General features: G+C 38.4%; 3 protein-coding genes across 4 annotated transcripts in view; all 3 read left to right on the top strand.

Moving 5' to 3' along the window:
• The first annotated feature begins 1632 nt into the window (after positions 1–1632).
• On the top strand, positions 1633–9538 carry LOC106954924 (MOB kinase activator 2). Its single transcript, XM_015044743.1, has 5 exons — positions 1633–4380; positions 6869–7008; positions 7091–7187; positions 7979–8103; positions 8194–9538. Exons 1-5 carry the CDS (start codon positions 4298–4300, stop codon positions 8430–8432), a joined length of 684 nt encoding a protein of 227 aa, XP_014900229.1. The 5' UTR covers positions 1633–4297; the 3' UTR covers positions 8433–9538.
• Positions 9539–12621: 3083 nt separating this feature from the next.
• adm2b (adrenomedullin 2b) lies at positions 12622–20685 on the top strand. Its single transcript, XM_015044744.1, has 2 exons — positions 12622–13008; positions 18386–20685. Exons 1-2 carry the CDS (start codon positions 12917–12919, stop codon positions 18783–18785), a joined length of 492 nt encoding a protein of 163 aa, XP_014900230.1. The 5' UTR covers positions 12622–12916; the 3' UTR covers positions 18786–20685.
• A 1542-nt stretch (positions 20686–22227) lies between these two features.
• miox (myo-inositol oxygenase) overlaps positions 22228–25214 on the top strand; it is an 8266-nt gene continuing 5279 nt past the window's right edge. Inside the window, exons 1-5 of one of the 2 annotated variants that reach the window (XM_015044740.1) lie at positions 22228–22416; positions 22505–22579; positions 23631–23711; positions 23848–24010; positions 24090–24157. In XM_015044740.1, coding sequence (XP_014900226.1) covers positions 22399–22416; positions 22505–22579; positions 23631–23711; positions 23848–24010; positions 24090–24157 — 405 coding nt within the window. In that variant the 5' untranslated portion in view covers positions 22228–22398. The remainder of the gene's footprint in view (positions 22417–22504; positions 22580–23630; positions 23712–23847; positions 24011–24089; positions 24158–25214) is intronic. The other variant, XM_015044741.1, reaches the window with a different exon arrangement.

Consider the following 25214-nt stretch of genomic DNA (forward strand, 5'->3'; position numbering starts at 1 on the left):
CCCATTAAAAAAAAGTTCAAAAACCCAAGTAAAAAAAAACACAACCCCAAAAACAAAAAAAAAAAAAAAAAAAAAAAAAAAAGAAAAACAAAAAAAGAACACATGGGGATGATGTGCACATACCTGTTCATGCCACCCTTCAGAGGTGTTTCAATGTAATATTGTGAATTTTGAACCTGTATTAGGTTGTGGCTATACTTGGTATTATGTAAACGTAACATAAATGTAAACATTATATATAAACATTATTATATCTATTTTTGGAATAAATCCGGTGTATGGAAATGAGGTTGTTTTGCAGGTTGCAGTGTGCGCGAGTGTATTTATGTGTGTGTGTTCTGTTGAAAGGCAATAATGACGTCTGTTTTTTGTTGACGGGCCAGCATCAGTTCCTGTTTGTTTGCTACTTGCTTCCTATGTAGAAGCATAGGACTGAGCATGATGTGAATGCATGTCGGCAGTCTGCAGGATGTCTTCCGCAAAAATCTTACATAAAAGATGATTCTGGTTACTTACAACTCAAGTTTGTTTTTTGTTTTGTTTTTTTTTTCATTATCATTTCTCAGAGTGAAACATTTGCTTTAACTTTTCACTTGAAAGATTTATATAGAGTGGAAAATGAGATATTCGGAACTCGAAAACAACAAAAAGTGTTATTTGAACTGACTTTCCCTAGTTAATTTTTTTTTTTTTTTTTGGCTACTTTACTAAAAATAAGGTTTTGATCTTTGCCAGTTAGACATTTTGTAATGAAATATTGCCTTGGCTTCATTCCCATCGCTGGATGTCTTGAATCCCTTTTAACAACTCGCAACTTAAAATAGTCTACAGCAAGGAAAAAGATTTTATAGTTCAAAATAATTTTTATTTTTGTTTTTCTTTCATCATGCATCGTAATCAGTAATCATTGGTGGCCAATGAGTAACCAAAAAAAAGTTAAAAAAAAAAAATACAACGGAGTTGAGTAAGTTTTCATAAATTGATGAGATTTGAACATATTTTTCTCACACTTATTCAAATATTTCTTCCAAAAACTTACAACAAAAAGTAAACTTATTTGCCATGGCTTAAATACATGAGTAGTAATTTCTGATACACAGTTGTAGTATAAAAGGACGAAATTACAATGCGTCTGTTCAAAATAGGAATTTGAATTGATAATGAAGCAAAGTGACAGGGAGTAGAGGTTTAAGTTTCTTGAAAGCCTTACGAGCGTAACATGTTTTTGGTCAATCGCATACATAAAATGATTCCTCGATCAAGAGAACTAGGGGTGTCTTAGTCTAAATCTTTTATCTCAAAAACAGTTCTTTTAAGATGAACTGTTTTATCAATGCTTGATAAAACCTTTATAAAATTAATTTAAAAAAACTTGACCTGAGTCGTTATAAACCAGAATAATCCATTCAGGTTTTTTTGTTTTTGTTTTGTTTTTCCTCTTTCTCAGGGTAGGAGTTGACTTTAATTGCATACATGTCTCCTGAGTGATTGCTATATTTATTTTTTGAAAACAAAAACGACAACAAAAAACGCTTTTTTAAGGGACTTGCCTGAGTTGTACTTGAGGTGCCACCTTGTTATTCCCTGCTCAAAGAGGCAGGGGGAGTTGGACTTGAAAAAGCAAACCATGTAGATACTGTAGGTTTTTTTTTGTTTGTTTTGTTTTTTCCTTCATTGCTCTCTGCCAAAGTCCGTCTTCCCTCCAGGGGCATAGCTGAGCCTCATATCTGCTTTCTTGCAGTGGTCTTACTCATCTAGATTTATCAAACGCAGCCTCTTTTTGATCCTCCCTCTCCGTTCCCCTCTCCCTCCCGCCAAAGTCATACGGTATCGTTAAGAGCAGAAGAAGCGTATAGACTTGAGTCAAAAAGAAAGTATTTGAAGAATCGTCTTCAATTACAACTTTTCACTTTCATCTGTCCAGGACGTTTGGGCTGTTTGAAGTTCTCAGAAATTGAGGTTTGCGTCATGTCAGGGTTAAAAGCAAATGGCTGTGTACAGGGTCGGAATATTCCAAACCTTCTTTAATCAAAGTTAAAAACCACGTCGGACCCAAAGTGTTTGTATGTGTTGGAGTATAACGGGTATGTTGCAATGTGGTAGGATATGGTTCGATTTTGAGTGCCATTAAATTTGCACATTAGCCTCATTTACCTCCGTGGGTTCATGTCCTAAAATTTAATTTAAAAAAAAATCTAAATCTTTAAATCCATGATCTAGTATAAACAGTGCCTTGCAAAGTATTCATACCCACTGATCTTTTTCATTAGCACGTTTTACAAACAGTGTATTTTACTTGGATTTCATGACAGAAGAATTTGTTGAATACATGTAAAGCAGAAGGAAAATTATGCTTTCTGTTCTTTTAGCTAAGAAAAATCTGAAAATTGTGGAGTTCATTTACATTCAGCGCATCTGAATCTTTACTTTGCAGAACTACTTTTCACTTCCTTTACAGCTTTTGGTTTTTTTTTTGGGTATGTCTCTTCTAGCTTTGCAAATCTATTGACTGAATTTCTTGCCCATTTTCCCCCTCAACAAATTTCAAGTCTAGCCACTGTTTCTCAGTTTTATTTAGGTCTAAACATAAAGATCTTTTGCTTTATGTCTTGAGTTGTTATCCTGTTGGAAGACAAACATCTGCCTCCGTTTCAAGTCTTCATCTCCCCCAAAAAGTGTATTTACATTCATCCATCTTCTTATTTCCTTTGACCAACTTTTCTGTTCCCAAGAAAGGCAAACATCCGCACAGCATGACACTGCCACCACCATAGTTTAAGATGGTGATGTTGTGTTCAGTGACAGTTTTCTATCACACGGTTTTGCATATTGGCCTATGAGTTCAGCTTTTTTTCCTCTTCTGACCAGAGGACTTTGCTCCTCATGTTTGCTGTGTGCCCTGTATGGCATGTAGCAAACAAGAAGCAAGACTTTTAACAGTGGCTTTCTTTAAGGCAGCATTTGTTGAGTTTGCAACTAATAGTTGACGTTTCGCAGTTTACAAGTTGGAAAAGATAATAAAGGAGGATTTTTACAGCATGATAAAAGTTCAAGAAATATAAACACTTTTGCAAGTCATTATATAGTTGGAGGCCATTTTAGAGTTTTTCTCGCACTCTAGCTTATTTTTGAATCTGTGTGTGTGCGTGTGTGTGCGTGTATATGTTGGGGAAAGTGTTGGCAAAGACAGCCGTGTTGTTTAAATGCCTTTTTTTTGTAGAGTGAACTGATGCTGGTGGGGTTTTTCTTTTCTTTTCTTTTCCTTTGGGAGTATCGTGTCTGTTACCTGTCGTCTATTTAGCCTGTACATTCAGATATGAACCTAATAAACATGTCAAAAAAAAAAGGAAGAAACTTGAGCGTCTGTTTGTCTCGCTCACCACTCGGGGCCTGTTGTCTCATTCACAAAACAAATAAAGCCAGGATGTGGAGAACAGGACTCCCATGTTCTTGTTTACATCAGGTTCAGGTGGATTAGGTTGCGTCTCATCCACATTTGTGCTACACCCTCATATCATCTCCATCATAAAGCTGCCTCTCATTTATTTCAAGCTGTGCTTCAGACCCCTTTCCTGTGCTCCTGCACGTCTCGTATTAGCTATTTTCATCTTGTAATCTTATCTAGATATCATTCGCGGGTGTGTGTCTCCATTCCACTGCTTGTCATCGCATTCCTACATAACTCTCGCAAATATACCAATCCCACATCCAGCTTCCCCCGCTGCTTCTTTACCCTCTCCTTCTCTCCCGCAGTTTTCCAAAGATTTTTTTTTTTTTTTTTGGCAAAACTTTTGCACCATTAGTTTTGTCATCTGTACCTGGCTGTTCCATCTGTGAAGCGTCCGCTCATGTGAAGCGAGTGGGAGGGAAGGAAGGGGAGGAAGGCGGAGTTGTTTTGTACTTTTATGGGTTGTAGAGAAACCTGCCTGTCTGCTTCGAACGGAGAGAGGAGAGAAGGAGGAGCCTGCTGGGTGTGGGACTCCAGACAAAGGAGACATAAACACACTGACACTGGAGAAGTGGAGCAAAAAAAAAAAAAAAAAACTGAAAGAGACAGCTGGAAAGCGTCATTTTGCCTGAACTCCAACTGTAATTTGGGAAACATCTTGAAGAAGGGATTTATTTGGAGTGTGTGTGAGAGCTGTGTGAGCCTGTTTGCAAAGCTACTGAGGTATGTTTGTGTTGGAGCTGGACTTTACGTATCCTGCCCACAGTGTGCAGAAGTGTGTGGGTTAGTGTGTTTGGGATGGAAAAGTGGGGCTGGCTCAGCAAACAGCTCTGCTCTTAGCTTTACGCCATGGGGGGCTGCCACAGTTACCCCTCGGCTACAAAGGTGGACACCAAGACTCCTCAGCCGTCTGACATCCACAATGAGAAACTGTAAGTTGCATTTCCTCTTACGTTCTTCTTGGTTTGCATTTAAATAAATGTCATTTCTTGCGTTCTCTCTCTTTCTCTCTTTCTTTCTGCTGTTGTCTTGAACTTCTCTAATGAATCCAAATGTTGAACAAACTGAAACTATTACAGAAACCCGACTACACATGGTTCAGAGGAATGCCCTCCAGACAAAAACTAAATGTCTGTGTGTGTGTGCGCGTGTTTGTGTGTTACATATTTGTGTGATGCCATCAGTGATTGTGGGTTTCTCTTACACCAGTAACACATGTTGGTGAGAAGATGATTGCTCCTAATTTTCCAGCTTACCACCTATGCTGAAGAACATTAACTTCAGCCCCACGGCTGATGGAAAGGTGACCAGATGGCCAAAAGCAAGTCTGTTTACACACAAACATAACGCTACGAATGGCCTCCGGGTTCATTGTGCTTGTGTGCGCTGCCAGGAGGCTGGTAATTGAGTTAATGCCGTGAAGCTGCAGAAGAGCAGGATGTTAGTATAAGAAGTTCCTGTGGACATTAGAGGAGTTTGGCTTGGATTTGTGCTACTGTGCCGCGCATAGCAGATGTTTACGTTCTTCGCTGTCGCTGTTCACCCCAGTGCTTGTATCTTTTTAGACAAAGACCTCCTGTTCAAACCATTAAACAAATTGTCTCTCCCCAGCCACCTCTCTCACACATATTTACACCGGACCGGAGGGAGGGAGGAGTGAAACCTCATCCAGAGAACAGTGTTTTCCTTATCAGAATAGGCAAGGTCACTCTGTGTAAACCTTCAGCTGCTGCGTGTGTGGACGTCTGAAAACTGCATGGCAGCTGCGTTGTTCGCTGTACTTTAGCAATACTAAAGTTTTTAAGCTGAACTTTTCCCACGTTTTGTCACTTTACAACCACAGATCTTCAATATATTTTTGAAGGATTTGATGGAAGAGACCAACACAATGTATTATTGTGAAGTGGAGGAAAGACTAAAAACACTTTTGTTTTTTACAATTAAAATCAGAAAATGTGGTATTGTATTTATTTAGCCACCATTACTTTGGTACCTTTAAATAAATTGAACTTAAATAAATTGCTAACAGGAGTCACTTAATTAAACATAATTCAGGGCTCCTATATAGTCTAGGAATGTTACTGGTAGATAGTTTCTGTTTCTCTCCTTTTCTATATTTTTTTTCTTCCTACTATACTCCATCCTTCCTGCCTATTGTTCTTCCTACCCATCTTGTTGCCTTTAGTAGGTCTTGTTGTGGTGGGCCTCCTTTCATTCTTAATGTGTCTGTCTCATTTTCTTTCATCCTACTTCCCTTATTATCCTTTTGTGGGTTTTTCCTGTGATTCTTTCCCGTCTTCCTTGCGTGCGTCCTCCTGTTATTTCACTCATTGCATCCTTATTTTTGTCCTTTGTTTCATTCCTCCCTAACCTTGTGTTTCTTCTCTCCCTATTGTGATTTCTTTCTTTTCTTATGCCCCATCTCCTTTTTTACTACCCTTCCTTTGTTACTTGTTTTCAATTGGCAAATACATTTATTTCAGCCCTGCCCACTGCAGAAATATCTCTGACAATTTAGTGGTGAATTTTAATGTTATGTCAATATGAACGTAAAATACCTAAAACCTGGAAAATTGAGAAAAACATCTGTTTTTGAGATCTCGCTGCTCATTTATCGTCTGAAAATGAGTGTAATGCAACTGCAAAGAGACCTCTGGTGAGGAAATCGGTTGCAAGATAATCACAAATCATGCATTCCAAAAACCTGTCCTTATATTAGAATGCTTCAGTCAAAGTTCAGCCTTAAGTCCATTTAATCTGTGACATGACTTCAGATCGTAATTTACAGATGCTCTGCATCCAATCTGAGTTTGAGACACACTTTTTGGATTATTATTGGTCAAAAAATAAAATAAAATAAAAATTATTTAAAATACTTAAATTCCCCACTAATGTTTCAGGGAAAAGTGTTGACTTTCAACAGAGCACTCAAACCTATCACCCTGTTTTAAATAGTCAAATCACGTTGCCATGTTTGACTTTCCAGAATACGTTGGCATTTGCATAAAGCATTCCCTGCAGTCACTCCAAACATGTCCCAATATCATCCTCGACACATGTAACTGGGAAGTGGTGCATGGTGCAAAGCCTCACAGCTTTACCCCGTCCACTTGTTTTCTCTGCAGCCTTGACCACTGCAGCAGTCGGCCTCATTAGCAGTAATTACCGCAGCCCTGATTTGATTGGCTTTATTGCATTAACTGCTGAAGTATTGCTGTTTTTGCAGTATTTTTTATGTTTTTCCTGATGTCTGAGCCAGCAACAAAAGGCTCAAGACGGACGAGTGCATTATCTCCAAACTGCAGTAGGAATAATTAATCCACCAAGCCCATTGGTTGTTTTACGGGGCTGTATTTCCCCATTCTGCAGCCTTTCTAATTTTGTTCCTTCGCTTCATTAACTTTATGCTGTCTTCCCAAGCGGAATCAACAACAATAACCAGGAGGAGTGCCCGTATCTGCAGCGGCAAAACGCTTGCCAGAGGATCACAGACGCCAATATGTTTGCCCTCATATCATTGCCGCCTGGCATGGACAAAGCAGAGTGGCTGGCCAGCAACAGTGAGTATCAGCTGATGTTTGTGTTCCACAATAGAAACCAGGAAAAACATGGCTACTGGTATTCATGTCTGTTGTGTTTCAGCTGTGGCTTTTTTCAAGCACATAAACCTGTTCTCCAGCGCTCTGTCAGAGTTCTGCACTCCCAGCACCTGCCCAACCGCCTGTGGACCAGGCAACATGTAAGTTGCTGAGCATTACACTGCAGCCATGTCGGGCGGCTAAAGGTGAAAATTGCATGATAAGGCGCATACAAAGATGTTTATGTTCCAATTCTAGAGGTTTTAAGGGCAAAATAACACAAGAGTAGAAATAATTAGCTATGAAGTACGGTAACAAATTAAGGAAGAAAAAAAAAACATTTTGAAATGCATCTTAAACTGTAGCAATACAGATGAAGGGAATATCCTTCCCTTTATAGTACGTCTATTTTTGCTTAAAGTGAATGTTTGATTCTTTCGAAGAATCAGAAAGTGTGAAGCATTCTACCTTGTTCGCATTACGATTGAACAGGATTTATTTAAATACCAGAGAGTTAAAGATGTTAGCGCCTAGCGGCTCCAACATGTTGTTTGTAGTGGTTGTGAATATTCTCTGGGGACAGAATAATGAGCCATGTGCGTATAAAATGACCAGAAGAAAATGGTTTACAAAAAGGTATCCAGCAAAAAGTTCTGTAAGCTCTTACAGCATGAACTTTAATCACAACAAACCCAACCCCCAGTGTTTTAATCAATTTAACATTAAATTGTCTAATTGTCCAAAAACAACACTTGAAACGTGATCTAGGGAACAAACCAATAATGCCTGGATTTAGAGGTCTTCAGTTCAGACAGGGGTCGTCTGAACTGAATGGAGTATTTAGATGCTGTGATTCAATATATTGTGTAGCTTACCATCATTTCAATGGGAAGAAGGAGCCATCTGACACAATATGTCACTTCCTCATGACGGTCTTTGTTCCCTTTTCCAGGGTCTACTTTTGGACCGATGACCACGGCAGGAAACTGAAATGCTCTGCTCCACTTTACTTTGACTACGCCATGTCGTACATTCAAGAGCTTCTGACTGACGAAGACGTGTTCCCCACTAAAGCAGGTAGCTCGCACTGATATCTTTATGTTGCTCTGCCACACGTCTTCATCCAGCTGGAACTTAAAAATCGTTGCTTCTTTTTTTTCACTTCAGGTGCAACGTTTCCGACGGGATTCATCTTCCTGGTCCAGAAGGTCTTCCTGCTGCTTTTAAGGACCCTGGCTCACATTTACTGGTCTCACTACAGCGAGGTCCTCGCTCTGGACCTGCACCCACACCTCAACACTCTTTTCTCCCACCTGACTCTTTTCTGCCAGCAGCACTCACTCCTGGAGCCTGAAGACATGAAGCCTTTGCAGGATCTTATTACCGCTCTGGAGCGGCACGGATGAAACGCTCGAATTTTCCCTACTGTTGCTTATTTATTGGTTTCAGTCTGTAATATCAGACTCTTCTTTGTAGAACTCCAATATGTCATAGCTTAGATTTTTTTTTTTTTTTAAGACAAGTCTGGAAGATGTAAAATGCCAAGATGATATGAGAGTTATGCTTCCAGTTGGGAGCTCAGTTATTCAGTTATTGTATTTTTTTTTATCATTAAATCTATATTGCATGTTGTTTTTTAGCATAACTGTTCATTTTTTTATTGTCGTCATCCATACCTTCTTTCATGTAAGATTCAACTTAAATGTTATTTCAAGAGTTAATCTTAGCCAGCCAAATGGAGATGTTGCTGCACTAGGATTCTTGAGGTCCGCACAAGAGTGAGGTGTGGATAAACGTTCATCTCTGCAGATTAAGATTTTGCTCAATCTTTGTATAAAGATTTGTGAGAAAAGATTGTGACATGATGAGCGACTGAATGCTTTTTATTAAAAGAAATTCTTATGTGAAATTCTGGACTTATAACAGTTTGGTGTTGTAAACTGGAGGATACCTGATTTTTTTTTTCTGCTCCCTTTTTGTTTCTTTAATTTCAGATTTTGGATTTTAGCATAAAAACAATGCAAAGTGGTGCCATCCATCTTTTATGTAACTGTGCACAAACCACTTTATCCTAGGTTTATTGAGACATTTCAGTATCCAACCCTGATTCATTACCAAGATCCCATAAAATAAAATAGAAATTCCTTTATTGCCCCACAGTGGGGGGAATCTTTCAAGCCCTTACCAACTTTTTCAACAATTTTTTTTCTCTCTTTTGTGATAGAGCTTAAAGAAATTATTTATGACCACCATGCATATTTTTAACCCGTCTGTGCCACTAAAAAAATAAGGATTTTGAAAAAATATGTTGTTTCTTAGTTATCTTGCAAAATAAACTTTATAAGCATAACTGAAAGTTAAATACATTTATGTTGTATATCTTATCTGTGGTAAATCGCTATTCATAGACTGTAACTGTTTACCACAGGTAAGATGTTGATTCCTTGCATGAATTGAGTTTATGAAAAAAAATACTTTGTAAGAATGCAAAATAAAAGAAATGTGATTTCTGGAAACAAATTATTGTCATCATATCAAAGAAAGAAAAGCTTAAGTTCTCTGTACTCCGTTGAGGTTCTCAGTCACCAGATCTTAACCCAGTAGATTTGGAGAACGGTGAAATGCAAATTTCACATTATGAATGTGCAGCTGACAAGTCTGCTGCAATTTCTTGATTCTGTCGTGCAATATGGAAAAAAAAATCTCAATAATTGTTGCACCTTGTTGAATTTGTACCATGAAGATGTAAATCAGTCATAAAGGGAAAACGAGTAACAACAAAGTATACCTATTAAAGAGGTCACTAAGTGTATTAGCTAATACTTCATTCCAAACGACCCTTTACAATGTTATTACATCAGTGTTGTAAGCTACTACCAGGGATATTATAATTTTAGTATTTTTAATTAATTTACCGCAGCCTTTTTAAAAATGTAATGTAGCCATTTCTAACAGTATGACAATTTTAGTTGTAATTATGGTGTTTTTTGTTTGTTTGTTTTTACATATAACTCTTGCAGTTGATCATCCTACCAATAGAAATGCATCAGTTTTATTTTCTAGCAATATATTTTTTAATCACAACACTTTCAAACACGTGGAAAGTTTAAAAAAAATTGCAAAAAGGTGAACATGAGCAGCATGATTCCTCTTTTAACAATAAAAGACAAGAGTTTGCACATCTTTTAGCTGGTCATCTTGTAATTCCTTATATTACCACTAAGGGGCGACCAAAACCATGCAGCTGTAACCTCCAAAACGAGTCATCGCTGAAACCGATAAATTAAACCAAGCAGTCATATTTTTGTTTAGCAGCTGGCCTACCATCAATTTAAGTTAGAAAAAATAATCACATTTTTAATTATTTTTTTTTTCCACAAAGTTTCCAGATGCACAACAATTAGTACCCCCAACAATCAGAGCAACCAGAATTTCTGTTAACTTTTAGTGACATGACTTTCTGTTTCTCTGAGATATAAATATGATGTGACATAGAGAGCATTTCTTTTAGCCATTGGTCACAAGTCGATCGGTCTTGTAACTCAAATGGTTAAGTGTAACACATTATATTGATTAATGACATAAAGATTCATGATGATTTTAAACACACAACACATTACATCAACTGTAAATACAGCCTACATGGTGGCTTATGGCTGGTTTATAGTCCACAAAAATCATCGCATCAGAGGCACTTTAGCAGCAACTAGTGGTCAGAGTTGTTCATAGTTTTGTCTATTTATTAAAATATTATTTTCAGAGTTGCTGTGGTGATGCAGGGGTTAAGCAAAATCCACATGGCTTTAATTTATTAAGTTTCTTTTTCATCCTATCTTAGGGGTAAAACGTTGCTGGTATTATAGGCATCAGAAGGAAATCAGGACAAAAACAGTGAAAAGGTTAAATTAAAAATGGAGCGAACAGAGATATCTAAAGCACAGTCTGTGATTTCAGTCTGAGTTGTCGAGCAGACACAAGTAATGAAAACTGAATCGTTGCAAGGTGTTTTATCTCCAAAAGACTCGGAGAGGGAGAGAGGATACATGTGGGCTGCCTGGAGTTTGTGTGACCGCACACACCTGCAGTCACACACACTCCGAGGCTTGTTCTCTAGGCAGGTTGAAGATGTGTTAATGCACATGCTGGACTGAGTCGAGGCTGCAAACTGAGCTCAGACTTTAATACCGCAAACTGCTGAGTCACAGACAGGAGCGCTCTCACCGCACAGTCCTTTAATTAAGAACTGAAGCCACCTCAAAAACACAGAAGAGTCCTTTAATTAGACTCAGACTCTGATGTCCTCATCTGTGTCCTCCTTCACAGAAAAGAAAAGTTCTTTCTTGGTAAAAAAAAAAAAAAAAAAAAAAATCTGAAAACAGTTTCACTGCAGTGGATGCTTGGACTACCGTAGTACCTCTACAGATCCCTTACTTTCTTTACTTCTTTACTAATTCTGAATCTCTTCAGACCTTTCATGTCTGGAGCTCATAAAACAAAAATCACAGGTTGCCTCAGAGCTGAACTCTTTGTTCATCACAATGAGTTCATGCAGAGCTAAAACCTTCTTTGCTGTTCTAATGTGTAAGAGCATGTTTTCCTTAGTTGCATGTGAGTTACAAACAGATCATCTGAAAACATCATCAGCTGAGAGCTGGTCTTACCAAACTAAATCCCAGTGCTGCTGGACTTACGTTGCTCAGCAGGAGAAAGTTACAAAGCAGTAATATAAATATTCCTAAAATATTGCAAATGTTTTAAATGAAGAGGTTTCAGAAATGGATTTGCTTGAAATAACTTCATTCAATTTTATTTGCTCTGAAGCACACTGGGGACAGAAATTAAATGTCAACTTTTGCTGCTGACCTTATAAATGTCAAAATGTCTGTCCTCTACGGAAAAAAAAAAAACATTGTAAAAAGGCAAGAAGGTGTACGAACATCTTACTTTTTTTTTACACTTGTGGTACAACATGTTATTTATTAGAGAATTAATTCCAGATATGTATTCATAACAATTAAGACAATTAAGATTGAGTTATATCTCAATAAAAAAAGGCAGTTTTCAACAATCCTCAGAAGATTTTAAGCCTTTCTTTCTACGAATAGACTTTCATTTTTAACTCTATCCTTCTGCAGCACTTTAGTTACATTGTCCATATTTTTTATTTTATTCTTCATTTTGTTTGATTTTGAAAAAAGGTCTTGCATGCATTTAGTTGTCAGAATATGAAGGATATATAAGCAGTAGCCCTGACTTTAAAATGGAATAGTTTAGTTAAAGCACATCCGACGAGTTTTTCCATCACACTATTATCTTCCCGTTGCATTATGCCGCCAAAAGAGTTATGACATAAAATCTAACTTTAGATCCCCTAAGCAATCTTCAGGGGTCCTGTTACTCAGGCTTACACATTTACACACAATGCAACACACGGTTTTCTGCTCTAACCACTATCACATGAGAAGACTGGAGCTTTAAGGGGAGTTTAATTAGGTTATTTGAGGTTTTGGTTGTTGAGGAGGAAAGAGAATAAGCTTCCCTCCTCCCTCCTCCTCCTCCTGCTTCTCCAGGGTGGATTTATAAATGAGAAACCCTCCAGTTGTTCCCAAAGAGCACTCCAATCAAGTACTGACTTCTCACGTCAGATAAACAGGTCAGTGCTCAGAGGACGCAGCAGACACGCCTGATGATGCTGGCCTTCGTTAAAGCCAATCCGGAACTCTTTGCCTGTTAGATAGGACTTACAATCTACAATTTTGCTTTGACTTAGCTGTTGCTTACAGCTGTTATTTATAAAAAAAAATTTTTTTTTTTAAAAATCAAATTTTTGATCCTACCTGGCTCTACTGAGATCTGCCTCCTACAGGAAGGTTCGCCCCTCTCTGCTGCCATGAGAGGCCTCCCTCTGGTGTGGCTGTGCTTGCTGCTCAGCCTCCTGCCTCTGGAGATCCAGTCCCGGGTTCTGAGAGTTCACAGGCACAGGTAACCCTCTGCTTTCTTCAATCACAAGCTCTTAGAACAATTCAGATTACTGTTTTGGCACTCACACAAAAACAGCAAATACACACAAATCATGCTTTTTTTTTATTTGTTTGCTGAAGTCTTGTTTTGTGTTCAACACAAAGCTAATTATAATGGAATTGGACTTTGGAAAAGAACAGATCTTATGTAACAAGATTACTATGTACTTTTAACACCAGCAAAAGAAGCAGGACATTCAACATAAGATGAATGGTGTTGCTTAATAATAGTAATAATAATAACAATAAAATAATAATAAAATGATAACATATTTAAAAATTCACTTGTTTTCATTTTGTCAAATGAAATGAGGTATTATGTCAAATAGTCTTTTTTGACCTTTACATCATGCTTTAATATTATTCCTTTGTCAAAAATATACCCAAAGAGTGTTGCTTTGATTTTTTTCATGCATGATTGATGAATGCTTCAGTCTCCCCTGGCAGCCATTAAGGCGGTGCCTAAATGCTTGCTAAACACCACCTATTTGTACGAAGCTCCTCTTTGGAGCTGCAGTCTGTAAACATGCTGTTATCTCACAGAGCTTCCCTTTCCTGCTTCACTCGACCTCAGCACCATCAGACTAGCGGCAGCAGCAATTAGCAAACACCTGGTGGAGATGAGCGTCTGCTGAGCTCATCATGCGAACTTCTCAGTCCAACGTTCCTAAGAGCGATTGTTAATGACATAATGAGAAGCATGGTTGTCATGACATGCTCAAGGCAGAATGTCGGAAAGAGTAGCAGCTTCTTAAAGAGACAGAGACCCAATTTCAAGTCATCAAATTAGGAAGTCAAATTTCTGGTCATGTGTGCACAACATTTTTATGAGAAATTTAGGTGACAAAGTTACTTGATTTCTGATTGAAAATGGTACTCTCTACCTGGAAAATACATAAAATGGCCCCTTGAAAAGGTAAGACACTCATGATTGTAGTTTAGAGCAGCAGTTGGTGAAAAACGAAGTCCATTAGTGCTCTTTGGCATTCATTTATGTGGGAAAAGGGTCCACCAGTAGAACGAGGTTATTCGTCTCTGCAGCGGGAGGCTGAGATGGAGGTGAGGGTGATTTAGTGGGATTTGGGGCAAGAATACATTCACATACCGAGGGGCCAAGTTTCACCCTGGCAGTAGCAATGAGGGAATCTACAACAATATAACCACAAAGAGCAAGATAATGTGGAAGTCAGGCAGGACAATTCAAAGTAAATTAGTTTAACCTTAGCAGCAAAACCCCTGGGTGTAGAGGAGAAAAAAAATATTTGACAGTTATTCAACACAGGCTGATATTGCATCACACTGCCACTTATCCAAAATGCCAAAAGAGAACAAAGAAGCTGGTAAAGAGAGAGAGAAAAGGAGGACCTTATTGTGAAACAGCGGGAATCTGATGGAGACTCAAAGTTTTGCCTGTGCAAAAAGAGTTTCGAGGACTTGAAGAAGGGAGGTGTGTGAGCATGCTGATGTGTGCTCGTTTTGTGGACAGTCTCTTGCTGTGTTGGACCATGGGAGAAATTTTGGTGAAGCTCATTTTGATCTCCGTCTCTTCACCGGTTCACATAATTTGTCGCAAAATGCACACAGAGAGGAGAGGAAGTAAGATTATTTTTGATAATTCAAAGTGGTGGAGTGGTGGATGTTTTTATTTTTAACAGGGAAGAGGATATGTCTTTACAACAAGCTAAACTTATTCAGTGATTTTCTAGTTGTCATGAACTTCATCATTTAGCCCTGTGGAGTCTCAAATATATCCCATCTGCTTCATTTGGTTTCTATTTCTACATGTAGCGTGTGTCATGAAAGTCAATGTGCTAAACTTGCAGAAATCATTGGCAACTGGCTTGAGTCTTTTCCACTACAATATGCTGAATCATTTCATTTTCTGACTTTCCTGAGATTGATGTGTCTCAAATAAATGCTTCCCAAATAAAATGCTGCTCTGAGAGTCAAGCAGGAAATTAAAACTTATTTAGTTTTTATTTTATTTTAATCATTTGCCATGGTGCTGTTTACATGTGGGACATATTAGAAAACCAAAGAGTTATAACATTACCGCATGTTTGGAATGCCAAACTTGTATAGCACCACATGCACCTGAGGTGGAAAAACTGGTGTTAGCAAAGTCGTCATCTGATGTTTTAAATTCACAAAGTGAAGATTTGTACAGTGATTAGTCCTGGATGAGGAAGTCAGGAAAAGTGCTTGGTGACACAAACGAAGGACATAAAAGTCTTACGTTCTAAATCCAATCCCCACAGTAGTGAATGGTTGCTATTGTGACAATAACTGTAATTCAAAACCTGTATAAATCTGACAACATTCACATTGACTTTCTGCTGTGGTTCTAACCAGTAATGTTACACTGCAGATCTAGGTGAGACACCTGATGCCCACTTCCTTTTTTTCCAAGTGGCAAGTTCTTAAATGGACATTTAAAATCATGAACACTTGCATTATTACATTTGTGTGTGGCTTGTTTTGCCTTTTGTTCAACAGCTTCAGTGCTCCTAAACACCCCAGTTCTGTATCATTCAAAGAAAGTTTCTTACACCTGGACAACTCAGTTTGTTTTATGCCCCAAACAAAATAATGTTTCTAGACAAAAAAGAATAAATAGAACTTATGATGTGCGTAGACAGATCAAAGGATCAAGACGATGTGTTCATCAAAAGTAATGATGTCAAACTCATGACGTTAATAGCGCTTCACTTATCCAGGAGAACACAATGTTTCCCACAAACTCAAAAGTCGTGAACATTCAGAAACTAATTTTTCTTTCATTTGTTTGTGGTAAAATCACTACCTTTCATTTCTTTTGGCTAACTTTATTCTTTTACAACTAATGCATAACTCTGTACACATAACAAATTTGAACCAACTTTATTTAATTTTAACTTACATAACTCCAAAGAACAAATGGAACTCCCATGATACACAGACAAGTGATTGCTTAACCACATAATTGCTCTGGGTGGATGAGTGTTTCAGATGGGTGGAAAGAAAATATACAGATTTCTGATACATTTAAATAATACCATAGTTTGTGTAAAGCGAGGGTATTTTTTACATTTATATGCAATTTAACAATGTAATCAATTAATAAGAAATGGAATTGGGTGTGTATTATCCATTGAGCACCCATTAAGACAATTTAAAACTGCTTTTACCAGTAAAACACACAGTGCTGGCAGTGATGGGCCTGGTGTCCAGCCAGAGGAGTGATCAGAAAACCAGTTAGGATTAGTTGTTGGGGCTGCACAGTGGCGCAGTTGGTCAAGCTGTTGCCTTGCAGCAAGAAGGTTCTGGGTTCAATTCCCAGCCCCAGTCTCTCTGCATGGAGTTTGCATGTTCTCTCTGTGCATGCATGGGTTTTCTCCGGGTACTCTGGTTTCCTCCCACAGTCCAAAAACATGTCAGGTTATTTGGCCTCTCCAAATTGCCCCTAGGTGTGAGTGTGTGTATGCATGGTTGTTTGTCTCTGTGTTGCCCTGTGACAGACTGGCAACCTGTCCCCACTTCTCACCCAGAACAATAGCTGGAGATAAGCACCAGTAACCCTCCTGACCCCACCAAGGGACAAGGGTGTAAAGAAAATGGATGGATTAGTTGTTGGATAACATATAACCATTTTCTAGCCCACTTTTCACAGCAAACAAAAAAAAAATCATTAGCAATCATTTTTAAATTTTGTTAAAAATAATTTGGTTAAAAATAATTGGATAAACAAGCATTTACTCATTTGTAATAAAAAAAATTGTAGTGCCCCCCCCACAAAATAAAAAAATAAGCAAGGTGATTAAGTAATGGGTTTTTCCCAGATACACGCATATTTTATGTTTTCACTGTCGCTACACACTACTACAACCCAAGTCACTGTCTACTGTCGCTACGTGTTCGTCCAGGAGAAATGAATGCTGCTATAATGACTTGATGCAATCTGCTGGGGTTCCTCAGAAAACATTTTAAAATAATTTTAATGATAAACTGAGCTTAGTGCACTTTAAAAACCAGGACTGATTATAATGCGTATGTGATTGGGTTGAAATTCCATTTTTGTAAACTCTCCTGAAATGCTTGCTGTGAAATTGAGCTGTATATTTAAAATGAAATGAATTGTATGCGTATTTTACCAATACACATGAATTCCACTATCTTGGTTCAAAGGCACATAACTTTTGTAACGATAATCAACTTGGCTTTGTCATTACAATGAGACCTGCTACTTTTCCTCATGTATACTGGATGTTGCATAATCTCTAAAGGGTCATATGACTTTTATGCATTTGAACTCTTGAACGTCTAAAGCAAAAGAAAAAAGGGGCCATTATGATGACTGAAGACAAAAACTTTGCAAGTCAGCATGGAGATGGAAAAATGAGCGCTTTAAAGACACACGTGGGGAACATTGTTGGAGCCTCTCTGCAACGTCTATAACGTCTATTCATGGCTGTAACTTCCCTGTCCTCTCCCTCTGTGCTCCCCTGAGATGCATCAGCTGCATGCTGTCGTTGATTAACTCGAAATAATATTTTCTTTAAGCTGTGTTGATGACAGAGCAAACAGTAGCGTCAGCTGCTTCTCAGGTCTGTCGGTTTGAACCACTCCAGTCTGGTTGGGTGCAGCAAGGAGAGCAAACGTCAGGGGTTGCTGGCCCTTATTTGAGACTCAGGGAAATTTCAACTAAGAAATTACAAAGGAAACAAAAAAAAACAAAAAAAAAGATCATTACTTAGCAGGTCTGCTCTGCAGGATCAAAAGTGTAGGCACTGAAAGGGGTTTTAAAGAACACAACAATCACAAAGCGATTACTCTGCGAGGCAAGTCTGAAACAAGTCAAGGTCCTTTTGATATTTCCTCCACTATTTTTATGTTTCACTGCCTGGAGAAAAAGATCAAATTTACAGTCTCATGATGGGAACCATAGCTGTCTTTCACGTTTATGGTAATGTGCAGTGCATACATAAGTCAAAAAATGCTACAGCAGAAAGTTAGGAAGAGTAATGGCATCACTTATGGAGAACTGAAATCAGGCATCAGCGCAAAACACAATGTACAACCAAGGAGAGAGTGGTGACAACAAAGACTTCTGCTTGAATGTGAGGTGCAAGTTTTTGGGAAATCTGACTAAATGAAGGAGGAAGTCTGAAATAAATGTTGTCTTAGAGCAACAATTTAGAGACCTAGTTGACCAGCATACTGGACATGTGATTTGAAAGCATTCTATGGCAAGCTTAGTCAAAAATATTATTCTCAATTGTGAATTATTTTTGTTGGTACTGTCTCTATTTTTAGTACAGTGAAATATAAAACGTCTTCTGTATTATTTCCTCTTTTTTCAGGTTAGGTGAACCCAGAATCAATAAAGCGTCTTACCCCAACTCCCCACCTGGTGTGTCTGATCTTTCTGCTGCCAGCAGAAATCAAACCCCACAGGAAGACACACAACACACTGCGAGGGCCCCACTGCACAGAGACCCATCATCAAAGTTGTCTGACATGCTTCTTCGTGGAAACAGTAATGCGCTGCCGGTGGAACAGGTGTGGCAGCGGGGGTCACGGGGTCGTCGTCATGCCAACAGTGGAAGCTCAAGGGGCCACGGCCATCTGATGAGGGTGGGGTGCGTTCTTGGGACCTGTCAGGTGCAGAACCTGAGCCACCGACTCTACCAGCTAATTGGACAGAACGGCAGGGAGGACTTCTCCCCCATCAACCCCCGCAGCCCCCACAGCTATGGCTAGCATCACACCTCCAACCAGAGGCGTACTGGGACAGTCAACCTTTCCAAATCATTCATTTCCATTGGACCACAGATGGAAAACTATCCATTTAGAGTTTTATTTTATAGTTGTAACAGTAATTTTCATTGACTTTTTGATAGAAATGTACTCACTGAGGAATTTCCTTAGATCTGTGCCTGTTAAAGCATTTATAAAGAAAATAAAAATGCTGTGAGAGAGTTAGATGTCAAACGAACAAAGGGTGAATATGGCCTAAGGACTAAATCTGTAAATTCTTAAAATGTTCCTGAGAGAAAAAGAGCCAACTGGTGGCGTGCCACATATGCTTTGTGATTTTTCTTTCTCAATGATGAGGGGAAGTGACAGGAAATCATTGATGAGATAGGAAACCCCAGCTTCCTGTAATTTTAGGATTTAGCAGCTAAAGAAAGGAGAAATTGGAGAGGCAATGCCTGATCCAGCCAGAAGTGTCCAGTCTTGATTCAAAGACCGGGGGCACTCACAGTTTATTGTTCCGATTTATAATAAATTGTGCTTTTCATGACAAGTTGAGACAGATTTATGGTTTCTAAATCAGCCATGGCATGCGATGGCAAGTCGAGACTCGTCCATGCAGATGTCCCAATCAGGATTTTTTTGTGGTACCGATCAGTCATTTGGGATTAAGCATTTGCAGAAATCCAAAATCCCCACCCTGCAAGAGAGGTCCAATGACAAAACTCTAACTTAAGTTTGGGTGTTTGGTCTAAACACAGTAAACAAGAACAGTTTTAATAAACTAATGTAAACTAATAATACAGAGATTTTATTCAAATTGAACACCTCTGCTTTCAGAGCAGAAATCCTACCTCAAAAAAATGTAAATGACGGAAAGGATATTCTCCAAAATCAAAGATCTGCAGATGTCAACTTTTTTCCGAACAAAATCTTTTGTGCACATTTGTACAATGAGTTAAGAGTCTTATCTTTTAATTCAGCATAACGTTCAATTGACAAAGTATGGTTCCAATTTTAGTGACGCCTGAAATATAAAACAGCAATAATCATTCACTATTTTATGAATTCATAGATTTAGTTTGTCTGTTTTGAAGCTTGAGGTAGTCCAATGATATTGAACTGTGATAACTACAGATTTCTCAGAACTTATCAGATGTTCACAATCATTGACTATATTTGGAACAGAAAACACTCGTAGCATACATTATAATCAATTAGATGACAAAACTTGCCTTAATGTCCTTTTAGAGTAAATATAAATACATCAAGTACATAAAGTATATACAAATATAAATACTACAATCGTGTGGGGTTTTTTTAACAAACATTTTGTCAGCAGATTATTTTCTCAAACTTAGCTGTCTGCCTAACGTCAGCTTTCAGCATCAATATCGTTCCTGCTGTCTGAACTTGAGTGAGCTCAGTGCTAATCTCCAAAAAGCACTTTAATCTCCATGTGCAAACAAGCAGCTTAAGCAGCGAGGCCAACCTCTGGCCACACTGACCCCTCACTCCCAACGCTCACAACTCAATCAGCTAAAATGCATGCTGCTAATCTAGGATCTGTCTGCAGATTCTTAGTAGAGACTGAAGGTTGTCTTAACTTTCAGACCTAACAGAGGACAGTGGATGTATCAAAGCACATCCACTGGAAACTGTAACAGAGTGGGATTTAGTCCTTTTTTGCAGTAGTTATTTGCAGGCTTTTAAAATAAGCCTAAATGGGATTACTGCCATCGAGGTCCCTTTTTGTCCCTTCTGTTTCTGTACAGGAGTTCAGTCACTTTAGTTCTGACTCAGTTTTGCTCTAAACTGTAATAGAACAACATGAAAGCACTTTGTAAGCATGACTTGAATTTTAAAAGCATGTCTTTATTTCTATGTCAATAAACTACTGAACTAATTCCTCAAGTGTCCTTTTTGTGAGAGCCACTTTTGCTCGGTGTTAGGTTTTGCAGAGCTGTTCAATCGGTCATTCTAAAATAGAAAGAGTGTGGCAGAACTCCAGAGCTACCTATTGCTGTTCACCTAAAGTGATGACCCACTTGAGGTCAATCAGCAAAGCAGTCAAGAGTGATCTGGTAACTTTGGAGGAGCTGCACAGGGGAATTATTATACACGTGCTTCTGGTCTGTATGGAAGTATTGTGTTTTATTATTTAAAGAATTTATAAATAATTCCCCTATGCCGTTTGCTGCACGTCATCCGGGAGACAACACCGCCCAGGAAACACAGAGATGGAAGCATGATGCTGTGGGGATGCTTTTCAGAGACTAACTAGTGTCAGCTTTCAGCATTAATATCGTCTCTGACCAACAGAAAAGTTGGTCACTGTTGATGTCCAACAGAGCAGTCCTAGAAGAAAACCTGTTAGAGGTTACAAAAGACCCTTCAGGATAGCAACAAATATTAACACACAATCAGAGCAAAAATGGAAAATTTTGAATAAATTATTTTTTATTTGCAAGACAATAAAGTAAAGAATTCTGTCACCTCACAGAGACTTTGCATGTCTATCTGTCTGCATATATAAGTTCTTCTCTCTGGGTCTAGAGTATGAATGGGTGAGAGTGCCTGTGTGAATTTGTGCGTGTGTGTGTGTGTGTGTGTGTGTTGGCCCTGTGTTGGAGTGGTGACCTGTCCTCAATGCACCCTCTCTGTGTCTGCAATGAAAGGCTCCAGCTCACTATGACCCCCATAAACAGAACATTTTTATCTGGAGCAGGTAAAACACAAAATTCATGGAAACTTCAAATATTTGCTGTACGCACATCTGATCTGACCCCCGAACAAAGGAGAAGAGCACCAGCAGGTGTTTCCATGTAGATTACATCAATTTTACCATGACAACGTTCCTCACACCTGCTTAAGCATTTTTTTGTTGTAGCGTCTGAGCTGCTGGAAACTGGAGCTGGACTGGAGCCAAAAAGGATGTTTGCGGTCCTTGACTGTAAGGAGCAGACAACACAGTGTTTAAACACAGTACCTCCTGTTTGAACTATTCAGTCCACGTTATCTCTGTGCATATCGCGTTTAAAACAGCTGACCAAGGTAACGAGGACCTCCAATACAGAGAAATGTCGTCAGGGCTCTCTCTGTGCGTAACTGGGTCGATACCCAGAAATTAAACACCTTTAGAAAAAAAAGAGGTCCTTGTGTCACCTCAGTCAATTTTTTTTTTTTTTATTATTTGACTTCAGACTGAGCAGATTCTGATAAGCAGACTCTACTCAACTGATTCAAAAGAAGAATCAAAACAAGTATATCAATACAACTAATATGCACATCCAAAAATTGCTGATTCATTCCACATCTGTCCAAACATGTACTCTGCTGATTCCTCTAAAAAAAAAAAAAAAAAACTTCTTGTTACGGACGCTGTGTTGAACACACACAAACAAGGCCAACGTTCAACACACAAGGTACCCCGTGAGGTAAGGGTTGGTTAAATTGTGACTGGACATGGGTGTACACTTCATGCAGGTTTTATAAAGAAATTGATAGGTTAGACACTTTGCGGTCGGAACCAGGAGGATATATATGAGCGAGAAGGCAAGTCTCCAGAGGACCAGCACACCTGAACACATCCGCTGTGATTACTGCTCATCCATCAGTCATGAGGGTGGTCAACATTGTAAGTATTATTTTTTTATGTATCTACAAACACCATCTGGAATAGTTATGGGCTAAAAAAAATGATCTATTTGTTATTTTACATGTAGGGACCTGATCCGTCTCTGGCATATCGGCCAAACTTAGAAAACTCCAAGGAGAAAGAAGAATACAGAAACTTTGTGGTGAGTCTGAGCTTTTCTTTAGCTAATAACGACTATGTATCCATCCACTGGTTTATAATTGTAAGGTCGCATGGACAAATGTTTAATACCACATTCATTAAAAAATATTACATTTCTTGCTATGTAGTAATATATTTGGATCATTGGCTGTGCATAGAAAGTAAATACATTAGGTTCTTTGAAACACAGAATAATGTTGAAGTAGATCCAGTTGAGAATGCTGTAATACAAATTTTTGTTCAAAACCAAAAATCCAACTTGCATTTCTTTTTTTTTTTCATGAAGAAGTGAGAAAATATATTATGGAATCAAAGACCCTTTTGAAGATTATCTTTAAATTTAATCTAAGATATGGAAAGTATTACAAAAATAAGAAAGTGCCGAGGAAGCTTTTTATATTTCAAAAACAAAGTTTGCAGTATGTCCCGTTCTACAATTGAGCAACAAATAATCTTTTTGTTGGTGCCAAAGCATTCAAATTTATTTAAACTGAAAATCTGCAACAGACGTTCAATGAAACAGACACAAACAGTGCAGATTAAAAGTTTGCCTTTTATAGATGACCAGAGAGAACCGATGTGAAATTCGTATGTGTTTAAATTATGGGACCTAAATTAAAGAATGATTTAGCAATAAGTTAAAAAATAGGAGAAACGCATTGAACCATATAAATATGGTTTGAAACTGTCAGCTACTGGTAAGGTTTATACATCATTGTGGAATTGTTTAATTTTCTTAAACCTCCTGTTGAATATTATCTTGTTGTGAAGTACAAACATAAAAATGTCCATTCGTTCAGGAAATTTACCCAAGTATTTAAAAACAATCTAAGAAGTTACCTTTTTCATAAAACTTTTCTGATTTCTGACAAAACGAGATTTTCTATTGATGAGGAGTTTTAGTTTATAATACAACATTACTTAATAAAATTCCCTAATGTGTCAAAGAGGAACTTCTCTTTAATCCAGACTCTTCAATCCCTGATATTGCAATGGATGATGGTGCATCGGTGTTGTGAACCGTACTGAGGAACTGTTTCCTTTCTTTTCAGGATGGGAGTCTCTTCAGCAGAGTCTTTAAAACATACAGTGTGATGCACACCAACCAGACGGTGGACTTCGTCCAGCAAAAGGTGAAACAAACAGGGGGCAAACAGCAACAATTAATTATTCAGTTGCTTTCTATTTCAAACTTCCCTGCAAGTTACAAAGCTAGATATAGATATAAAAATAAAAGCCTTACCGGTAGTCATACTGCACCCTCTGCAGCACGGTCAATGGACCCACTGCAACCACTCTCGGATGGGAATGATGGAGGCCATCATGTGTCTGGACCAGCTGGTGGACGAGTCTGATCCAGACGTCGACTTTCCCAACTCCTTCCACGCCTTCCAGACTGCTGAGGGCATCCGCAAAGAGCATCCAGACAAAGGTACCTTCTAAAGCTGACGGAAAACAATTACACCTTGTAGACTAGTACGAAGCTTACAGATTGCCCCGTATCACCTCAGACTGGTTCCAGCTGGTGGGGCTGATCCATGATGTTGGGAAAATCTTGGCCCTGTGGGATGAGCCGCAGGTATGACACAGAGTCTTTTGACTATATCATTTTAAAATATCTGCATTATATTGTGACTTGTATATTTACTGCAATCAAATCTTGCTGTCTAGGTAAATTGGCGTTTATTTGAATTCATATGTTAATAAAAAAAAAAGTTCTCCACATTTTGTCGCATTACAACCCCAAACTTCCCTGTATTTCAACATTAGTTTTTTGTAAAGTGTAAGGAAACTGAAACATTGGAGGGGTAACAAAACTTATTTTCAAAGTTTTATTGCAAATAATAAAAAAAAGTGTCATGCCAATTTTGAGCTCCCTTTAACTAAATATCCCTTAAACCAATTCAATTGCTTTCAAAAGTCAACTAGTGTCATGAAGTGTGTTGGTTGATGGTGAGGAGATGACGCCGAGACCCAGGCAAAATGATGAATATGATGAACTTAATGATAAAGATGCTCAAACAGTCCAAGACCGGCAGCACGGCAGGAGACAAGCGCACAGCTAAAATGCCAGTAGCAACTGACTAATCAGGACTAACATGCGAGCAAACACAAACCAGGACTTGGCAGTTCCACTGGAGAGTGTAGACAGCAATAGACATTAGACAAACTAAGGACCCGACAAGAGGTGGACTTAAATACACACGGGGTAATCAAGGGAATGAGAAACACCTGGGAACAATCAACGGGGAAGACGCAGAGACAGAGACTCAGGAAGGAACTGAACACAAAAAAAACTCTAAAAATAAATACACAGAACCACGATCATGACAACTAGCTAGTAAAAGGAGCCCCCCGTGCTAATCAGAGTATAAACACAGCTGTTAGTGAAAAAGGTTTATTAGAACACACCAGTGAACAAACAGCAAAATGAACAGACAGGTTTGGAATAATGTTGTGGAGTTGGTTACGCCAACACAAGGCAGAGTTAGCGTAACCAAGTCTTTGACATTTCACAAAACATTTTTCAGTCCAACATCATAAAATGAAAAGAGAATGACCAAAAAAAAAAAAAAAAAAAAAAAAAAAAAAACCCACCAAAAAAGGCCAGGGAAAAAAAAACCACCAAAGGGCCA

This window comes from Poecilia latipinna, unplaced genomic scaffold (genome assembly GCF_001443285.1).
Source record: "Poecilia latipinna isolate Pla-1442-1.1 unplaced genomic scaffold, P_latipinna-1.0 Scaffold689, whole genome shotgun sequence".
In the NCBI taxonomy this organism is placed as follows: Eukaryota; Metazoa; Chordata; class Actinopteri; order Cyprinodontiformes; family Poeciliidae; genus Poecilia; species Poecilia latipinna.

What these genes read in the sequence shown, in the direction of transcription:
- LOC106954924 (XM_015044743.1), top strand. Translation starts at nt 4,298, where the DNA reads ATGGGGGGCTGCCACAGTTACCCCTCGGCTACAAAGGTGGACACCAAG. An exon ending in GACATCCACAATGAGAAACT is followed by an intron (nt 4,381 to 6,868) that starts GTAAGTTGCATT and finishes TGTCTTCCCAAG; the next exon opens with CGGAATCAACAACAATAACC. An exon ending in GCCTGTGGACCAGGCAACAT is followed by an intron (nt 7,188 to 7,978) that starts GTAAGTTGCTGA and finishes TCCCTTTTCCAG; the next exon opens with GGTCTACTTTTGGACCGATG.
- adm2b (XM_015044744.1), top strand. Translation starts at nt 12,917, where the DNA reads ATGAGAGGCCTCCCTCTGGTGTGGCTGTGCTTGCTGCTCAGCCTCCTG. An exon ending in CTGAGAGTTCACAGGCACAG is followed by an intron (nt 13,009 to 18,385) that starts GTAACCCTCTGC and finishes CTCTTTTTTCAG; the next exon opens with GTTAGGTGAACCCAGAATCA.